The 21,299-nt window shown below is 36.3% G+C and overlaps 1 protein-coding gene across 2 annotated transcripts in view; it reads left to right on the top strand.

Annotated features, from left to right (window-relative positions):
- The window catches only part of SIPA1L2 (signal induced proliferation associated 1 like 2), a 95,523-nt gene that overhangs the window by 19,210 nt on the left and 55,014 nt on the right, over positions 1-21,299 (top strand). For both annotated transcript variants that reach the window (XM_015889666.3, XM_007437304.4), the window contains exons 2-6: positions 1,687-3,348; positions 7,439-7,572; positions 12,488-12,676; positions 14,526-14,700; positions 15,651-15,754. In XM_015889666.3, coding sequence (XP_015745152.2) covers positions 1,893-3,348; positions 7,439-7,572; positions 12,488-12,676; positions 14,526-14,700; positions 15,651-15,754 — 2,058 coding nt within the window. In that variant the 5' untranslated portion in view covers positions 1,687-1,892. The remainder of the gene's footprint in view (positions 1-1,686; positions 3,349-7,438; positions 7,573-12,487; positions 12,677-14,525; positions 14,701-15,650; positions 15,755-21,299) is intronic.

Genomic DNA, 21,299 nt, shown 5'->3' with positions numbered 1-21,299 from the left:
TACACCTCCTGGAGAAAGGGGGTTACCAGCTCCCAGATCCAGTCTGCCATGCCCCCTATCAGATCCCTTAAGGAGCAGGGAAGGAGTTGGATCAAGCCCACAAGTGGCAGAAGGTAGCCGGGGCAGCTCCCTGCCTACTTCTGCAGAGTCCATCGGCTACTAAAGCAGCATGTGCTGTGGGAGGAGGGAGAGTTCAAACAATTGTCTTTTTAATGGTCTGATTAAATCATGGTTTATCAGGCTGTGATGGCTGAAACAGACCAAAACACCCATTGGATTTGGTCATTTTTGCAAAATAAATTCATATGTCTCATGCTGCTCATTCATGTTTAAAGAAGTGTCAGAATTCTGGATCGGTTTTGTGTATTTAATACACTGTTAACGTTTCCTATTGTGGATGTGAGTATCAGTAAAAATCCTGTCTGCTTTACTGAATACTAGTAGAGTATTATTTTGACCAGTGGATTTTATACACTTTAAAAGAAAACATGGAACATTTCTTAACTATTTACGTTTGCAATCTTCAGAACCTTTATATTAGGGGCTGGAGGAAGCTTCAGTTTTGACAGTCTGTTACATGGTAATTTCCTCAAATTTATCAATAGAATTATTATTGCATAAAATTAGCCAATCTATTCCAATTCTCAAATCAGATTCCTTTGAATTGATTCAAATGATTTATATGGTTTCCATAGATGTGCAGAAAACATTTTTATCAAAATGGATTCAGAAGTGATGATTCAGTTCAGATGTCCAAATTGAATCAGATCATACATCCAAATTAAAGATTAGAATAAGATGTGGCTGGTTTGCATACTTCTACTTTGTATGCATCTCCCCTTAAGTTTTATAACATAAAATCTTAAAAAATGCAAATAAATCTTCTATCATTCTTTTATACGTAATTTTACTTGATTCAAGTTTGAAATGCAATGTTGTCTGATCTAAGATCTTTTTAAAAAAGTAAGCACCATAATCTATATTCAGGTTTCAGTAACAGACCTTAAAAAGTGGAGTTATAGGAAAAGCTAAGGCTAGCCAGTGTTTTAACATTGCAGTGAAGACTGGTAGGAACAGACTGCCAACATTCATTCCCAGGGGTTTCTGTGGTAGAATTATTTTAGTTTCCCAGTTCTAACTTTATATGTTTATTTACAGAATTTATACATTACCTCAGTCTAACTGGACTTTAGGCCACTTGCAATCAAGATAATAAAGTACGACAATAATAATACAGTATATTATAAACAGTGTAAATATAATAAACAGTGTAAATATTAAATCTTACATTGAAGGCTCTAGAATCAATCCCCAAAGGCCTTCTAAAAAAGCCATGTCTTTACAACTTTACAGTTTCCTTGCCTTGAAGGTTAAGCTGTACCACAGGAGGGGTGCCTCCACAGAGAGCAGGGAATAGTTGGATATTCAAAGTTGCCTCACCAGTTTTATGAAATTGCCTGTTTATACCTAACAATAATAGGACAGGCTGAATTTTATTTTATTTATTAATTTATTTACGATTTTAAATTAGTATGTATGTAAACAGATCTCTCCTTGGTAAAACCTGGTTTTTATAGGGAAAGTGCTCTATTGTATGCTTGAATGCTCTATTGTATGTTAAATAACATTTCATATTCTTTTCAGAATATATGTTAATTTATTTTCTTTCTTTTTTAATGTGGACAGGTACAGGGAGTAAATGTGAATCAACTCCAAATTCATTCTTGATCTAAATCTATGAAGAATGAGAAATGAATTACCCTAGACTATCATCTGAAACAGCAACATGATCAAACTTTAGAGATATTCTTATTTTGCTTATAATGGAAATGTTACATCGACGGCACTAGTCTTGAAAATAAAACTTAGCATTCCCTTGTCTTTGTTTGGATATGAGTGATAAGAAATCTTCACAAGAAGAAAAGCACAAGCCTAGCAGAAGTTCCTCAAAATACAGGGAATCTGGAAGAATTATGCAATCAGATGATTACTTTGCCAGAAAATTTAAGGCTTTGAATGGTAATATGGGTCCTCCTATATCTCTAAATACGACCAGCAAAAGTGAAAATAGTAACTCAGCCAATGGTACTCCTGCTGTGCCTAAAATGGGAGTCCGAGCCAGAGTATCTGAATGGCCACCTAAGAAGGAATGTGTCAAGGAACTAACCAACACTACCTGGGAAGATAGGCCTCAGAGTGAGAGTGGTGGATTAGTAAATGGGGATCAGAATGAAGGAGAGCAAAAAGAACAGCTTGATTTGGAATTTGCAGAGGCCAAGTATGCACTAGGGGAGATTTTTATCCATTCTCCACATAGGGGACTTCATCCTATAAGGCAAAGAAGTAACAGTGATGTTACAATCAGTGACATCGACACTGAGGATGTTCTGGACCAGAATGCTGTGAACCCAAATACAGGAGCAGCTCTTCACCGGGAATATGGAAGCACTTCATCAATTGACAGGCAAGGTTTGTGCGGGGAGAACTTTTTTGCAATGCTTCGTGGCTATACAGTAGAGAATGTTGAGCATAAAATACATGCACCATTTGGACTTCCTGAATTTTTCCACTGTGACTCTGCAATTTCTCCAAGTCTCCATGCTGCAACCCAGATTTCAAGAGGAGAATTTGTCAGAATTTCTGGACTGGACTACGTGGATAGTACCTTGCTTATTGGTAGAGATCAGGATAAATCTTTCAAATGGAGATTAAAATCAGAATCAGTAGAAACATCTCTCTTTAAAAAACTGAGAACTGCTAAAAGTGAACATGAAGCACTAAAATTCACATCTGAATTAGAGGATAGTAGACTTGAGAAGAATGTTCATCCTTGGAATTGTCAAAAGTGCTTTGCACACTATGATGTTCAGAGTATTCTGTTTAACATAAATGAGGCAATGGCTACTAGGATTAATGTGTGCAAAAGAAAGAATATAACCACAGGGGCATCGGCAGCGTCACAAACTACAGTGGCAGCAAGTCAGATTGGGAGCTGTGAATCTCCTTTGGGAAGTAAAGAAGACCTAAATTCAAAGGAAAATCTAGATGCTGATGAAGGTGATGGGAAGAGTAATGATTTAGTACTGAATTGTCCTTATTTCAGGAATGAAACTGGTGGGGAAGGTGATAGGAGGATCGCACTCTCTAGAGCAAATTCAGCATCTTTTTCTTCAGGAGATAATTGTTCTTTTGAATCTTCACTAAGTTCACATTGCACAAATGCAGGTGTTTCTGTATTAGAAGTACCAAGAGAAAACCAGCCAATTCACAGAGAAAAAGTAAAGCGGTATATCATCGAGCACATTGATCTTGGTGCCTATTATTACAGGAAGTTCTTCTATGGAAAAGGTAAGCGATTTTCTTTAGCATCTTTCACTTTCAAAGGGTTAGGGCTTGGATGTTATGGTCCTTTTAAATAAACTCACAACTCATTTAGTGACTTAAAATGCATATTCCTTTGTTGGAGATGTGGTTCTTTGTCTTGTTTTCTCCTTTATCGTTATTACAGAAAACCATAATTGGAATTAGCTTTAAAAACAAAATATGACATAAACAACATTCTTTAGACTGTAAGCAATACTATTTAGAAAAAGATTGATATGTTTTGACTTTCTTGGTGAAATTCAGGAATTTGAAAAGTTCTGTAATATCCCCAATTAGTCTTCTCTTCTGAAGGCTAAACACGCCCTCTTAAATATGGTGCCAAAAACTAAGCAAAACAGTTGAAGTAGGGTCTAACCAATTTAGAACAAAATAGAGCTTTTATTTTTAGTGGGAACTGTATTTCTATTGATATCGCCTAAATTGTTGTTATCTTTTTTCTGGCAACTTTATGCTGCTGTATTATATTTAATTCTTGATCAACTAAAAATCCCAGAACTTCTTCACATATACTATTGCCAAGCTAGCTATCTCTATCCTATACTTGTGCATTTAATTATTTTATTCAAAGCGAAGACCTTTGTATTAGTTTTCTTAATTTTCTCTAAATCTTTTTTGAGTAGTGTTTCTGTCTTCAAGCTCTGAAATTGAACACTATGGTAGTCCACTCAATTCAATTCTCTAGTGTGATGAGAACTAGTGAAGAGCATTGTTGGAACATGGTTTTCAAGCCAGTTCTGAATCCATCTAATGGCAGGACTGCTTAAACTAGTTTGCTAATCTAATGGTTATAGTGTACTTTGCAACATGAGAATACTCAATACATGTATTGTGTCTACTGCATTTTCCACAGTCCACTAAGGAAGTTACCCAATTTAAAAAATGAGATAACAGTAATCAAGATTTGTTCTTGAACCATCGGTGCTGATTTTTAGTAATTACTGCATTGTTTTCAAATAAATTTACAATTTTGTCTAGAAGTTTCCAGATATTGGGTACTAGACTGTAGTTCTCTGACCCTTTCTTCTCCCTTGATTGAAGTTAGAGACAGCTCTTTGACCTCCTTCATGCATCTGGTATTTCAGCTGTTCTCCATGAAGCAAACTGAGTGGTTGAAATAAAGTGGCCTGTTTTGATGCCTTTATTGATGGCACTGAAGTAGAATGCTTTCCAATTTGCTGCCTTGAATTGAATTGCTTCTATGATTAGGCTTGAGGTAGCTCTGTGAAATGAAGTAGTGCCACTTTGCAAAAGCCTATTTACCATGTTCCTATCAACCTCAAGCTGCAATCGTGCCCTTTCAACCTGCTCTTCACAATTATCTAGCAGAACACAGGGCTGTTGCTGGAGAAGATGAAACCAAGTAGTTCTGCTTTTTCTCTGTCACCTGATAGTATTTTACAATTTCACTGAGCAGCTGTCATACTGATCCTCTCCTCTTCCTTTTATTTGAACTTATTTGAATCAGTCCATTTTGTTTATATTAGCAACTTTCTGAGCTTTAGCTTTCCCAGTGCCATCTCTCCATTTTCATCTTTAGTAACCTGTCCCTCTTTCCACAATTAATATGTGTCCTGTTTTATTATTTTCAGATCACTGCAAGCTTTTTGTGCAGTCACATTGATTTCTTTTTGTTGTCATTGTACTTGTTTGAGACCATGTTTTTAGTATCTATTTTTAATTTTTATTACATACCAAGTGATACATAAAACATATGCCCTACTTTTCAAGTTTATTAAATTTCTAAAGTATTTTGTCCTGTGTTGAATGTATGACTAGAAACATTATGAAATCAATTTAAGTTTGCTCTCAGAGAGAGAGAGAGAAACTTTTCTGACTGCAGAAGTGGTAGATACTTAAACTAATTTTTGAAAAATAATTTTGTTTTCCAAACATGTAAAGATTCTTAATATTGTTCTAACTGAAACATTGTTAAATAATCAGACATGTTGGTTCCCAATGTTACAATTGTGTTCCAGTTGCATACTTTTTGTAGTGAAAGTTAGGCATTTATTTATATGGAGAAAATAAGCGGGGTGATTATGACAGTGTGCCATTTGGGTAAAGCCTGCCATTTTTGCAGAAAATGAGTACTCTAACTTCCAAGAGGAATTCCATGGTGGAAGCAGTCATCCCTTCCATAGAAAACTAATTCTCTCCATCCCTCCAATTTCTTCCTGGAAGAAAGAATATGGAACAAATCATTATGAATGCAGAAGGAGTCAATGAGGACAGGGGTTTTTTTTTAAGGATGGGAGAACATGCTTGGATGAGAGAATGATGAAGTTGGGAGAAACTGATTCTGTTTCTTTCCTGCACATCTAAATCAATGGGCTGAATGAGCAGCTAAGGGAGGGAAAGAGAATTCCTGGAGAGAACAATTATGTTTTAGTGCACTCATATCAAACTTTGAATCAGCAACAGGTTTTAGTCCAGTTTTATATAGACTTGGAATTTGGAAGTCAAAATTCTGTTGAATCACAACACTAGAAGGATTTTTAAAAGTTTGGCCTATTGGGAACCAGTTTAAATCATGTAGCAATAGTGTTATATTAGCATACTACAGTATGCACAAGACACATGGTGCTGCATTCTAGGCTAGCTGAAGCTTCTGAATGCTCTTCAAGAGCAACGCAAAGTGCAGGAAGTCACTAAGGCATGAACGACCATGACCAGTGCCTCACGATCTAGGAACAGGTGCAGTTGGTGCACAAAATGGATTTGTGCAAAGGCCCTCCTGGCCATGACTGGTACCTGCCCTTCAAGCAGAAGCCATGAGTCCAGAAGGAACCTGAAGATTGCATACCAACTCTGCCTGGGGGAGTGTTACCCCATTCAGGATTAACAGTAGAAGATCTCCAGATGCAGGGGGTCCTAAACCCACAGCCACTCCATCTTGTTTGGGTTGAGTCAAAGCCTGTTCTTACCCATCCAGATCCGCATAGCCTCCAGGTACTGGGAAAGTGTCACTGAATGGCCTGGGGTAAAGATGGACAACTGAGTTTCATTAGCTTACTGATGATATTTAATCCTGTGCTGATGGGTGACCTCACTCAGGGTTTCATGTAGATGTTAAATAAGAGAGGGGAGAGGGTTGAGCCCTGTGATACCATGCAAAGCAGAGGCCTAGGGCTGACCCTTTCCTCCTCACCAACACCAACAGGAACTGGCCTCAAAAGAAGAAGAACCACTGAAGAACCATGCCTCCCACTCCCAACATCATCAAATTTAGAAGTGAGATAAATAAAAAATCTAACAAATTCCTTATCCTAAACATATAGTGCCATGGTTCTAATTGTTCCTTAATCTGGTGGCTTTCAATTTTTTGTTTTTGTTTTTTGTTTTGCTACAGCTCCTACCATGCTCAGCCATGTAGCCATTGCCTAAATCACCTTGGGAATTTACATCTGGAGACTACTAAGTGGGGAAGTTGCTGTATATCCTACCATCAATAATTACTTTGTTTTGCTCAATATTTATAGGCAAATTGGTTAATCATGGAGCATATTTGATAAATTAACACACTTGCATTAAGTGTATTGATGCAGAATACATATAAAAATCCAACTATCTATCATGGATACAATTCAGTCAAAGAAGGCACATTTTAATACTATTGGCTTCACATGGATAACCTTAATTCTTATACTACTGAAGTTAATGACACTTAAAATATGTTTACCTGTGATGAATTGTGCCTGTCTGCAAACTGAAAATATATTTTTTTTTAAAAAGGTATTTCCCTCCTAATTCAGGTTAAACTGATTTCAGAATATAGGATATCTAAATTAAGAATACCAGATAAAAATGCGATCTTAGTCATTAAGTATGTTGTTAATCAGTATTTAGTTGAAAATAGTATTGAGTAGATGTCCTCACTTGAATGGCTCATCATGCTTTTAGGTATAAAAGTTGCCTAAAACTAAATTTGGTATCAGTTATAGAAAAGCTTAAGGAAGGATCTCCTAATATCAATCAGTGATATTCACCCATGGCATGAAGAGGAATCTGTCAGACTAATGTTTCATTATTGCCTTCTCCTATTTATACATTACAGAGCATCAAAACTATTTTGGAATCGATGAAAATTTAGGACCTGTAGCAGTCAGCATCCGAAGGGAGAAGTTTGAAGATGGAAAGGAAAAGGAAGGTTCACAATTCAACCATCGTATAGTGTTCAGAACAAGTGAGGTAGGGTTTCCAGAGTGCTTCAGAACTGAGATGTGAAAGAGAAACACTTTTTTTACAGAACTTTGTATTTCATATTTATTTTACATTCCTGCATGTGGACTGTATGGTTCCACAAGTAGATAACTGCATGGAATTAGAGATATTCTCTGAATTGTCCAGTTCCAACATCCATGGTTTATGATGGGTGGAGAAGGCATCATTGCACTGGCTTACCATGTCTTTCTGCACATTAGTTCCCAAAGATGGTTGGAAGTGCTAATCTATGTACGCACACAATATTCTATTAACATGCCTTTACGCTTATTTCATAGATTAATTAGAGTGAAACCTTCATTTGGAAAGAAGCCAGTCCTGGGTTATTAATTACAGAATATTTTTAATTGTCAAAGGATCTGAGAAATGAAGCTGTTTCACATAAAATTACAAAATAATTTCCTTCTTTCTTGCTTGGTATTTTGGTGCTATGTCTTGTATTTGGGCAGGTGGGAGGGTTAGGTATTTTTTCTTCTGCTGCTATGAAGTATGATGCATACTCTTTTCTTTCAAACAATTTGGCTGTCCCCTCCACATTCTTAATTAATCTTTTCTGCTCAGGTTAGGCTTCTGACCTTAAATGCAGATAATGGGCTCTTACCTGTCTACACTTGGAGATACCTATATAACTGGCAGGATAAAGAGAACTGCTATCTGTTCTCATAAACAACTCAGTGAAAGGAATTTGGGCAAACAAATCAATTATCTTTCAAACAACCCTTATCTGATCAACATAATTTGAATATTTTAGAATGCAGAGAAAAATGTACACACACAAACATATATATGTATCTCCAAGAGTGGGTGCTCTTAACAATATATTTCATCCATCCACAGTCTTATCCTTTCATCCATTTTATCCAGCATCGCATCAGTTTTCATTGCACAGTTTAGTATGCAGGGTAAAAATGGCCTTTGTACTATAATTGTCCATTCTATTCCTTGCCATGCATATGTTCCTCTTAGTATTGATCTTTTAGAATTCCTACATCTTTCTGTACTCACCTTTTATCATTGTTTTTTACCATTCAGGCAAAATGCCTTCTAAATAAGCAAGCCACTTTATAAAGTAGTGTTGTGTGTAAGTCAGATGATTGTATCAATTTCAAATACTCACACTCCTCTTAAAACGTCAGTGGAGTGATCGCTGCATTTTATACTACAATCATGTATGTATGTATGTATGTATGTATATAAATTTTACTTAGAAGAAGATCACCCTGATTTTAATAGCACTTACTTAGATATAAATATGTGCAGATTTAAAGTCTTTTTCCCACAATAGTATGTTTAAATATTTTGGGAATAAATTCATAGATGGAATGTAATGGTTCTCAAAGTACCAAAACATTCTAGATTCTGGTAGTTCTTAATTCAGAAATTTGTTTCCTTCTTAGTTTTAGTTACTAAGGAAAGGACTGTAGGGAATAGTTACATTTTTCAAAGACAAACAGATGGTAAATCTGAGAAAATAGAATCAGCAAATAAGCAGAAGCTAAGTATAACTGCAGAGAGGATTATAGAACTGTAAACTGACTTGGGAAGAGAGTTTGGAAGAAGAACTGACTTGGAAAAATTTAAGAGAGGGAAGGGAGAAAAGGATGCCAGTTTCTCTTTTTCAATACAGTATTTTTAATGCTTGTTAATTTATTTGTGAAGTTTAAAAAATGGAACTAGGCATTTCATTAACGTTAAAAGGAAAAGTATTTGAAGTACCACTTTTCTTAGTTTTGACAAAGTACACATTTCAATGTGGCTGTCAATTATGAACAAGTTGCTTTTTAAAAAAAAAAGTTTTATTCATGGATCTAGAAAATTAAAGATTTATCATGGGCCTTATGAAAAACCTTTGTAAAATTAAATGTAAGGTCCTCAGTAAGCATACTGGCTATCACACAGAGGCATGTTTCTATGAAAACATTAGTAAAATGAGGTGAAATGCAGGTGTTTGAGTAACTGATTTTAAAATATTTATAAAATCTAGGTCTGCAACACTGGCTCTTGTAAGGACTCATTTCTCCGTCAAGAGATGACTCAACTTAGTAGCAGTATTGGAGAACTGGCCAACTTCTAAGCTGAGTGTAGTTGTTTATTCCATCTTTTCCAACTGCTCCTCTTTCAGTTATCAGAAGGGAGCTTTCTTGTGCCGGCCCCACTCACCCATCATTACCGCAACCGCTCCCCTAACAGATCATTCTCAGAAGTGACATGTAACTCTCCCAAAGCCCTGCTTGATATGGAAATTTGGACAGAATGAAATTTGCTCCTTCTCACAAGTATTAGGATTCAGGAGTCATCCACTGAAGCTAAATGCAGGGAGATTCAGGCCTAATAAAAGGATATGATATTGGTTGTTGTACAAATAATAGTTAAACTGTACATTTCCCTGTCTCAAGCACATTGACATCAGTTTAGATGGCCTGGACAAATCAATGGACGATACTAATGTTCATATCTATTTACAACCACCTGAATGAAGGTAGCACTGCTTAACAATTACCATTTTATCCAGGTCTGTGAACCTGTTGAATGAATCTAATTGACTACTGTGTATCACAAGTTAGTCTGAACTAATAGAGCACTTCTTATGTTCTTATGAGGCCCCAATTACCATCAAGATTCCTCCTGGACTTCTTAAGTGATAGGTCATCACCAACAATTTTCATGGTGACTCCAGCAGTTTATAAATGGATTTTAAAGTAAATAATTTTTTATCTACCCTACTTTATTCCACACAGCTCTCTGTAGAAGATCCTGCTTAGTCTTTACACTATATCCTACCTGTTCAGAATAACATTCAGAAATCAAAGTATAGATCTTGCAGCAAAATATTGTTATGCTTGGAGATCAGAAGAATTTGAAAAATATATACCTTTGAATCTGTATAATCTCATTAACTCTATATAATTTATATAATACACAAGTTTGGGGGAGCAAGACAAACTAATCCTGTCTGCTTGCCTCATAATACATTGGCAATACCATTGTTGAGTCCAAGTGCATAGCATGAAAGGCAAAAATATTGAGACAGAAATATTGCAGGGAAGACTTGGAAATTAAACTTTTAATCACTTTGATATGAGAAGTTGGAGATCAAGATGTTGATCTAAAGCTGTGATGGGAAAATTTGATTTTTCATAGGACAGTACAGAAATAGCACACGCTCAGGAGTGGAGTTCACCAACCTCTACAAATTTGCCAAATGATCTTGCATGAATGGCTTTTAAGTCACTGAGCTATCTACAAGAAGCTTAGGGACCTGCTCCCCCTCCAAAAGAATTAGTATTAACTTATAGAAAAGTGAGTATTATTCTGTTTTCAAAAACTCTATCAACAGGCAATGTTCTGAAGCACATGAATCTTCAAAGAGGAAAAATTTCTTTCTTTTCTTTTTTCTCTTTGCTTCTTTTTAAAAATTGCGCTGTTGATTTAGACATGATATGATTCTTGCATATGTTTTGTGAGCATACTTTAAACAAAATGAAATTTTGTTGGCAACTGTTGCCATTTGTGGTGATGATGATGATAATGATTATTTATATTGGTTTAAAAAATAATACATGGAAAAGGGGGAAAAAAGGAAAAACTAGATAAGCCTGCCTGCTCTCTTAAAGCCCACTCTAACAACAAAAACCAAAACCCTGGATATCTTGACTGCAAAGTGGAAAATGGAGAGCCCACCATGCAGAACTTCCCTTTAAATGAAAAAAATCAGCAATACAAAGTCCTTTTGGATTGGAAGGAGGGTGCATGCCAACTTGATGCCACGTTTTAAGGGTGACATCTGAGTGTCAGCATTTAACTGCTCAGTCTGCAGCTTTCAAGTTCTGGGAAACAAAAACAAGAAACAAGCTTTGCTCTCTTGCCCCACCCCATCTTGTTGTGAACCCTTATGCCTTGGCGGTTAAGATTTCCTGGCTTAATTATTTGGATATTTATCTGGCCAATCTGTTTTCTCAGGTTTTGACTCTTGTTTCCCATAAGATTCTGGACTGATTTATAACTATGCAATTAGTTTCTTGCATTTTATTGCTAGCTTTGGGCCATAAATAGGACATATTGCCTATCAGCACATACATCCTGTATTGCCACACCCTAACCATAGGGAATTGTGGTGCAATGTGAACAAAAATTCTGGGATCCCTTTGTTTATAGATTCTCCTTTGTCCTATCTCACTTGGGGAGTTATAAAAATTTCAACTTCAGGCCATATCAGATGAACTTTCAAGCAGGCTTCTGCAGAGAGTTTGCAAAAGTTTATGCAATTTATTTAAAATGGACTGGGAAGTTTGTGGTCCTCCAGATTTGAACTGCAACTTTTAGTATCCCTGCTTATTGCCCATGGTGCCTGAGTCTGGAGGAAGTTGAGTTAGCAATAGCGTCCCTGCCTTACTCAGGGGTCTGAGTAAAACATCATGGCATTATAATAATTTAATATGAAAGTGATGCTGCTGAAAATATGCTCCCTTTCCCAGGATACTGAGCCATGGAAAAGTTAACACAAAGTAATAACTACCAATTATTTAGTGCAGAATTGATTTAGACAGTTAAATCATGTATCTTATCTTCTTTTTAAAAAATACGTTTTGTTTGAATCAGTGGCATCCTTATAGGGTGTGGGGGGAGGTCGAGACAGGCAGTTGTGACATTGTGGTTGCAGCCCTCTTCCTTCGGAATGTGGACTGACTTTGCAACATGCACAAAGGACTGGGGCTTTTATTGCAATGCCATGGTCACCCTCTTGCTTGTTTTGGTCCCCTGCAGATGCCACCAATTTGAACTTGTTTCACATCATGAATTGAGTATCGGTGTGTCCATGTTGTTAGTTGCTGAAGACTGTATTAATATTGAAAATATTGAAAGTCATCTTCTGTTACTACAGCTTACAACCCTGAGAGGAGCCATTTTAGAAGATGCCATTCCTTCAACTGCTAGACACGGCACAGCACGAGGCTTACCTCTTAAAGAAGTATTGGGATATGTAATACCAGAACTGAGTATTCAGTGCCTAAGGCAAGCTTCCAACTCACCCAAAGTGTCTGAACAGCTGCTTAAGCTGGATGAACAAGGGGTAGATATTGCATTTTTTAAAACATTTGTGTACCCATATGTTATTTCCTCTTCCTAAATAGAGACTTGAGATTCTGATCTTACCTGTTTAAGGAACTGAAGATTTTCAGTCCAATGACTTCTGACAGATATAAATAACATAGTAGAAAGAGGATTTTTGCATTAATTGTCAAGCAAGCAGATTCAAGAAGTACTGTGTTAACAGCATCAAATTGCATAAAAGGAGAAAATTATTGTCTTGCTAGTCTTTCACCTTTTCCAATTTTCCTTTTCTAATTATAATTAGCACATCTTATTCACAATGCTAATCTTCCTAGTGATGTGGGAAATTTGATAGCTCAAACAACTGAAATTCTAATTGGGACTATCTAACAAGTTAACACTGCATGAGCAATGAAATGAATATATACTTTAAATTCAGAGTGAATAAAGGTGAGATTATCTGGTCTAATGTAGAAGATCTGGCTTTCTGCAACATTAAAAAGCATATTTACTTATTTGAAGTAAACTGCGTATATGTGTGTATCATGTAAATAAATATATGTGGAAAAAACAAAATCACTGTTTTAATTAGCTTTGTTCATTAATGGAATAATTATTTAGTCAACTCAATCATACCAATTTTGTAAAAAAGCTCATGTATAAAGAAGGATATACCTTTTTCCAGGCTGAGGTTCTTTGCTGGGGTTTTAAGGTCAGAACAAAAATTACATTTGATTTCATTTCATTTAAGTTTAGTTAAAATTGAATGCAGTGAATGTGGTTATAGAAGAATTGATGTACGAACAGTGGAATCATGCAATGCTGACAAATGAATAACAGTGAGGAGGAAGTAGGGTGGGTCTATTGTGATGACAAGAAAATAATCACTATTCTTTTACTGATAGTAGTATATACATGCTCTAAGATCTGATGACTGTCAGAATTAAGCATGATGAATCTGACAACAAAGAATTGGGAGGAAATCCGCATAAAGTTTTTTTTCTCCCAATACTCTTCACAGAGCTAGGAAAATAGAAAATTATTACTAGTGCACCAAGGAATCTTTCAGATAGCTGGAATTTAAGTAGGAAATAAATGAAAAAGCATACATACTCTTAATGGTCCTTAATCTTTGGAGTTATTAAATATTTTGAGGTTTTCAATAAGAGCATCTTCTAAATATTCTACTTATAAGTTGTATTATTTACAGATGGCAGTAGTTGCTTTGATAGCTGCTTATGCTGGCCCTGTAGGTTGCATTGTAGTAAAAATAAGTTATTTACTTGGCAGGGCTATTCCATTACCACCTTCGACCTCCACCCCAACAAATACTAAGTACTGCCCCAGCCACCTACAGCTTGCCTTTCCTCGTTGTACAAGTTAATCGCATGCCATATTTCACTGCAGTGCTTATTTCTCTAGGCAGAGATATATTTTCTGGCAAAAAACCTCCTCCCTTAACGAAAACCTTAGGGAATGAGGATGTTCATTTATAAATAATCCACAGGTCATTGTTTGTGCGAGGACTAGAGAGAGGCAAGAAATATCTTTCATTTGGTTTCAATCAAAGCTGGAATGCCCAAATAACTTTTATCTTTTCTACGTGTGCTCATAAGGCAAATTCTGGATGATATTACATTGCTGTAGTGAGAGAAAAATAAAATTCCAATACATGACTCGTACATTGAAAAATCTTTCTCAACTCATTTGTAACGCTTTGCTTGCTGCAGTCATCCAAAAGTATAAGACTAGCCAGTGCTTCATATTTTGGTACTTAAAACATAATTTGCCATTTTAATATGCAACATATTAAATGCATACAGCAGATGGAAACATATTTACTGCTAATTAGCTTTTTCTAATTTCAGCTAAGTTTTCAGCACAAGATTGGAATCTTATATTGCAAAGCAGGCCAAAGCACTGAGGAAGAGATGTACAATAATGAGACAGCAGCTCCTGCTTTTGAAGAGTTCCTTGACCTTTTGGGTCAAAGAGTACGACTGAAAGGCTTTAGTAAATACCGAGCACAATTAGATAATAAAAGTAAGTGGCGCTGACAAAATGCAATAAAATGTAAAGATGGCAATGTGGGATTGTGTTATTTTTGCTAAAGTAGTATCTGTAACTGCCAGGGGTTTCCCCCACCGCCCTTCTTTAGTATTTCCAAGAATTGACCAAAAGGTTGCTTCAGACATGCAGAAGAGGGCCGTTCATAATGCTGTGCAACCATCACTTTGGACTTAAATGCTTCAACCTCCCTTTGTGGTCTGTCATTATAAGTGCCAGTTGCTTTACGACTTGCAACTTGAAGTCATAAAGAAAATGGGAAGTGGGCATAGCTGCCTTTAGGTTGAGTATGCTTTCTAAAATTCAGAAGAAAATTATTTACCTCCACATTTTTCCTAAGTGAGGGCTGGTCCAGTTTTAGCACAGTCAGTCTAGTGTTAGGGTAGAAAATCTGCATCTCAAAAGCTGGGTATTTTCCTCATCCTAATTTCATGCATCATCAACTCGATCTGGCTCTCTGGGTTCTGCAGACCCATCCTTATTTTCAAGACTGCTTCTCTGGAAATTGCTTTCTCTTTTGCTGTCCAGGCGCATATTCTTCTATATCAGAGAGAGAGAGAGACAAAGACAGAGACAGAGAAATACTAGAAATGATGACCTGACTCAAAAATTACAATTAGTTAAAGGCTACCAACTTTTCTATACTCTACAGAAATTAGGTATAATATTGTTACAGGTATAAATATCTGGGCTTGGAATTGATGGATTTTGTGAGGGGCTGGTGTCTCTGGATATTATTTCAAAGGGTTTGTATTTAATTAACAGCAGGTTATTTTTACTTTCCAGCAGTGACCAGTTAGCAGTTAGCTTATATAGGTTGAAAAAAACTTAGCATGGGAAATAACTTAATGTTTATTTGAAGAAAATGCACTATGGTATGTTTTAATGTCTACATTCACTTACTCATTTTTGGAATTTCTTTTCAGCTGATTCAACTGGAACTCACTCTCTTTATACAACCTATAAAGATTATGAAATAATGTTTCATGTTTCAACTATGCTTCCTTATATGCCCAGTAATAGGCAACAGGTATGTCTGCTTTGGACTCATGTGCAAATATTTGGCTAAGTAGTAACAACAAAAAAGTTATCTTGTAATTTTTGTCTATCCAATTATTTGCTATGAATAGATTACAGAAATTGTAATGAAAAATTCCTCTGAAACAATACAGACAAAGCTTGAGAGAGAGAGAGAGAGAGAGAGAGAGGTTTGGGGAAAAGGGGAATAGGAAATATTAGGAAAGGTTACAACTAAATTCACAAACTTCTCAACATGTTTGGGAAAGCATACAAGGCATGGTTTCTTGAATTCTTTCCATCTCTTTACCAACACTGTGACAGGAGCTATCTGTACTTTCTTCTGGGTAACAAAGTAACTGTGCGTGTATGTGATTCTGCTTTCCCTTTGTGTGTCTGTAGGAACTGGGAAGCACAGAACTGGAATGACCAGGAGGGAGGGAGGAGACTCCACCCACCATACTAAATTTCGTCCCATTCTGCTCAGTTTTTAGAGAGCTCTCCTGCTAATTGACAGACAACCAGACAGAGTCCTGAGCCCCTTTCCATAATTTCTTCCCAGCATTCTATTGGATTGGAAATAATTTTTTAAAAACCAGTAAAACTACCTTATTAGCTTGTAAGTCATTGGCTTGAGAAGGGTCCAAAACATACACGTAGAAGGGATGGTCTGAGAGAGGACTTGTGGGCCTTCTGTGTGAATTCCTCAGCATTTTTCCTTCCAAAAGTAAAAAGCTAGACTCTGAGGGGAAACTACTGCTTTGCTCAGCCAAAAGGTAAGCTCGCCTTTGATGCTAGAAACCAGGGTTAGGCCATATTTTTGCTAAGGCTAAGGACCATAAAGTCTCTGCTAGAACGGTGGTACTCAACCTTTCATAGCACTCCAATAAACATTTTGTCAAAGAACCTGGGTTCCGCTAAGGTAGCAACAGAAAACGCTTTTTTTTCTGAAAAGGACACACGTATTCATTTTGTTACTGTATTTATCAGCTACAATAAATTTTAACTGCAATAATAGTATTAGTTACTGCACATCAATAATTCCTCATCTAATTGAAGAGAGATGTCAAGTGAGATGCTGCAAGCATCAGTCCAGAGTCCTCTACTCTTTAATATTTCATGAATGAACAGGTGGAAAGAATGCATATCAGATTTACATATAATAAAAATTAGATGGGGAGCTCACAGCTTAGAAGAGAGATGTGAAATTTAAAATGATCTTGAAGTGGACTAAAGGTAGCACAATGAAATCTAACAAATATAAGTGCAGAGTTCTTCCTTAGGAAACAAAAATCAAATGCATAGGATACACTGGGGGTTACATGTCTCTGCTATGAAAAAAGATCTTGAAATATTACTTGACTATCTGGATACTGAATATGAGCCAGAAGTATAATGTGACTGCAAAAAAGGCAAATATATATTTGGTCTAAGACTGTAAATTGAATAAGTGAACAAACAAACAGTTTTAGACTATATCAACAGAAGTATAATTTCCAAATCACGGGTAAGTACTATGAGTACTGTGTCCGGTTCTGGGCACCATTTTAAAAAAATCCAGAGAAATTAGAACAGTTTCAGAGAAGTGCAATGAATATAATCAGAGGACTAGAAAATAAGCCTGTGAAGAAAGTTTGAAGAAGTTGGCTATGTTTATCCTTGAAAAAAGTGACTGAAGGGAATATGTAAACACTCTTTAAATAGCCAAAAGGATGTCACATAGAACAGAACTACAGTCTTGCTTTGCTGTATTCTCCTCCATTTCAGAGCTGGCAGTATGTCATTACTGGGCACCCAAAATGGATCTGTGCTACCTGCAGCTTCTTAAGGGCTGTGATTGGGGGTTACCTTGACTGAAATTCTGACCCTGCCTGATATCATCTGCTATCTCAGAAGTTTTCTTCAACTGCCATGCACAATAGTCTGGTTACTCATGTATTGCAAATTGTTATTTTTTCTTTTCATGGACTGGTTGAACTTTTAAAATGATTTTTGTGTTCGTGTTTCTTGGCTGTCATCTAGTGGTCATCAGGATTTGTGTAGTGCTAGATAGGTGCTGTTGAAGAATTAGTGTTGCAAAAGAGGGCTAGCTGTGGATCTCCTAGCTGCAGGAGTTGTAAACTCCCTGCGAACATGATGTGAGGAGAAGGAGCAAGGGCTCCTGAGACCAGTGGCCAAAAGGACGGGGTTTCTGTGCCATACAGGCTACAGCAGTACAAGAGATGAGTCATTTCAGTTACACTTCCAATTACACACATTAAGTCTGGGACAGGCTACTTGGTATCAGGACTTTGCTCTCTCCAGATGGAGCAGTTAACCACCGATTTAAAAAGGAAGAAAAATTGGCTATGGAAGACAGTGTTCCAGTTCCTCTTATAGCCAAGGGGGGATTGAAAGGTGGGAGGGACTGAAAGGTGGTCAGGGTGGTCATTGAAAGATGGTCAGGGACTGAACAGAAGGGGGCAGTACCAGTAGGAGACCCAAGTTTGCTGACCCAGAACAAGTCATTTCAAATCATCTGTCTCATGCACATCAATGTATCTCTACATTTCCTGCATTTGGCATCTAGAGATAGAATAATAAGAAAAACACTGCTTCCAGAGTGAAATACTTAAAGTTGTACTTAGATTGCCTAAGCTATGGGTGAACCTTGAAATGCAGGCAGTGCCATGAAGGAATGTCCTCTGGAAATGGTTAGTTAGCTGTCCTCAGATTTTGATTTTAAATAGGTTTGTTTCCAATTGTAGGCAGTGGCAACAAAAAGCTTTATGTTGAATGTTGTTTATTATAGCTTTGCTGAATTTGAGACTGTGGACAATAACCTTTAGCCTTCCTAGATTTACTTCTTCCAGATTTATATGGTATCTGTCACTGGCATTATTGCATTTCCTTACCTACTCATATCACTGTTCTTTTTTCTTCCCTCCTCATTTTTCTTCACTTCCCTTATTTTGTTCCCAAATATTCCTTGATTCCTCCCCAGAGAAACGTAATGTTTTAGTTTATCTCCAGCATATTGCAGCACTTACTTCTAGAAGCAATCATTCCCTTTCACAATGTTAGTAAACATTAGTCAGTTTTTATAATTTGTACTGTATTGTTAAATTTAACCGTAGTATCACAGTATATTCTATAACTTCTCTTGAATTAAAACAATGTGGACATTTTGTTAATTCAAGTAATAATTGATATCCGAAAATATTGAGTAATATTGATATATAAGAATATGATAAGTGGCTTAATTGCATTTGTACACTAGGGATACCTCTCTGTAAGATCTGATAAGCACACTCAGATAGCTAGCCCTAGCCAGCCTTAATATGTAAAAAATATAATTAATGAATATATACACACCTTGTTGTTATCTAGTTGCCAAATAAGTAATGTAGAACATGTCCTCAGGTGGATTCTTGACATGGTAGGAAGAATCCAGGTAAAATAATTAACCTTTTCCATTGAGATGCAATTGCTGATATTCTCAAGGAATAACCCGCCTGGTCTTACAGTGTGGAAATTTAGGGCTTGAATAATTTCATCCCATCACTTGTTCGGATGTGATTAATCAAAATCTGTTATCCAAACTTTTTTTTCTTTGCTTTATTTAAGAATAAGTTAAATCAATCTAATGCCTCAGTACCTTTGATTAACCAGTGTTTGGGATGTGTCTGCTTTGATCAGGTGTGATTGAAATATGTGATATAAATACATGGCTGTTCAAGAAATGTCTCTAAATGAGAGGTTCCACAACTGACATCATTCCTACTAACAGAGGATAAATCTCAAGCCTCAAACAGAACAGGGCATTTGTCCAAAGATCTTTCAGTTAAGACTGAACACATCTTTGCCTTTTTAGACAAAAACAGAGCATGAGAAGACAAATTTCGTGAACATATCAACATATGTGGATGCTGTCTGGAATGGAGTACAACTTGATTGATTGATTATGTGCCATCAAGTTGGTGTCAATTCTTAGCAAACACATAGATTTTTACAGGACAGTCTGTCCCCAGCCTGGTCTTTCAGGTCTTCCAACAGTGCACACATTGCTGCTGTAAATGAATCCATCCAGTTTGCTTCTGGTTGTTATCTTTCCTTTCTCCTTTCCCAGCATTATGGACTTCTCCAGAGAGCTAGATCTTTGCCTAATATGTCCAAAGTATGATAATTTGAGCCTGGTCATTCTCAAGGGAGAATTCTGGGTTGATTAGTTCTAGGATCTATTTGTTTTGTTTGCTGTCCATGGTATTCTCAGGAATCTTCTCTCCAGATTTCAGATAGTCAATACTCTTTCTATCCTGCTTCTTCAAAGTCCAGTTTTTATATCCTTAGAATATCACAGGGAAAATCATTATCTGTACAATTCTGATCTTTGTAGGTTTAGACATATCCTGCAGCTGAATATTTTTTCCAAGGCTTTCATTGGTTCTCTACCAGGTGCTAGTCTGTGGTGTGTTTTTTGACTGTTGCTTCCTTTATTGTTGATACTCATTCCTAAAAGAAACTGTCTACCATTTCAGTATCTTCATTGTCAGTTCTAACACTGGTTTCTACACCAGTTGTCATTAATTTGACCATTTTTATATTTAATCTTAGTCATATTTATGACTCTGTGCTCCTTGACTTGCATTACTAACATTTCAATTAAAATATCATTTGTTTTGTTTGTTTATGTATTTCTTGGAGTGGGTTGTGATTTGGGAGGATTTATTTTCTCTCAGGAATTAGGATAGCCTATCTGACACAAAAACTTGGCCAACTGTTTTGTAGAAATATTTTTAAAACTATGGAAAAAACACTTCTTTGCTTGAATGTGAAAATAATGCATGTGAAAGTGGTATGAGGTTTTTTTTCCTAATAGTGCTTTATCAATATAATATTTCATATACCTATATGAAATTTACAGGTTTTATCGCTTAACTGTTAGCAACATCTGATAGTCAATTATTCTTCACTTTGGAAAGATAAACTGGCAGTAATATAGTTCTCTTCCATAAAGATAATTTGGTCTATTCTTAGATTCAACAATTTACATTCCATTAAATTGAGTGTGTGTGAAATTATAAAGTGGATTACAGCTACAGTAAAACTTTTATTCTACTGCTTTCCATTCAGCAGACTTTGGTTGCAAAAGATGAGGTTTTTGTTTAGACTTCCCTCAAACTTTGTCCATTGTTTTTGAAGCCGTGTGGACAATTGCCATAATTCATATCATTTGTATCAATTTGCATGATTTGCATTTTACAAAAATGTTTTAATGTCAATTAAATCAATTTACATTGTTTGCATAAGGATAGAAAAATGGCAATATCGCAATTATACTAATGACATAGTTTTGTATTTAATGGTCATTCAGGATTAAATGGACACTCCTTCTCCCCAAATGGTCCATTAAATTGAGGTTTAACTGTGTTCAGGATGTCATGGCAAAACTTCCATTAATCTTAATAAAGCTAGATTATATTCTGTAGCCATAGTTAACTGTGTGTATCAGATGAATGGGTATTTCCTTCTTTGTATAGACATGTCACTACCCTCCCATTTCAAAAATGTAAGAAAGC

This window comes from Python bivittatus, unplaced genomic scaffold (genome assembly GCF_059951505.1).
Source record: "Python bivittatus isolate LINGU-HERP-01145 unplaced genomic scaffold, Pbiv_v1 ctg000020_np1212, whole genome shotgun sequence".
NCBI lineage: Eukaryota > Metazoa > Chordata > Lepidosauria > Squamata > Pythonidae > Python > Python bivittatus.
The sequence above is the reverse complement of the archived record's forward strand: the minus strand, read 5'-3'. Positions and strand labels throughout refer to the sequence as shown.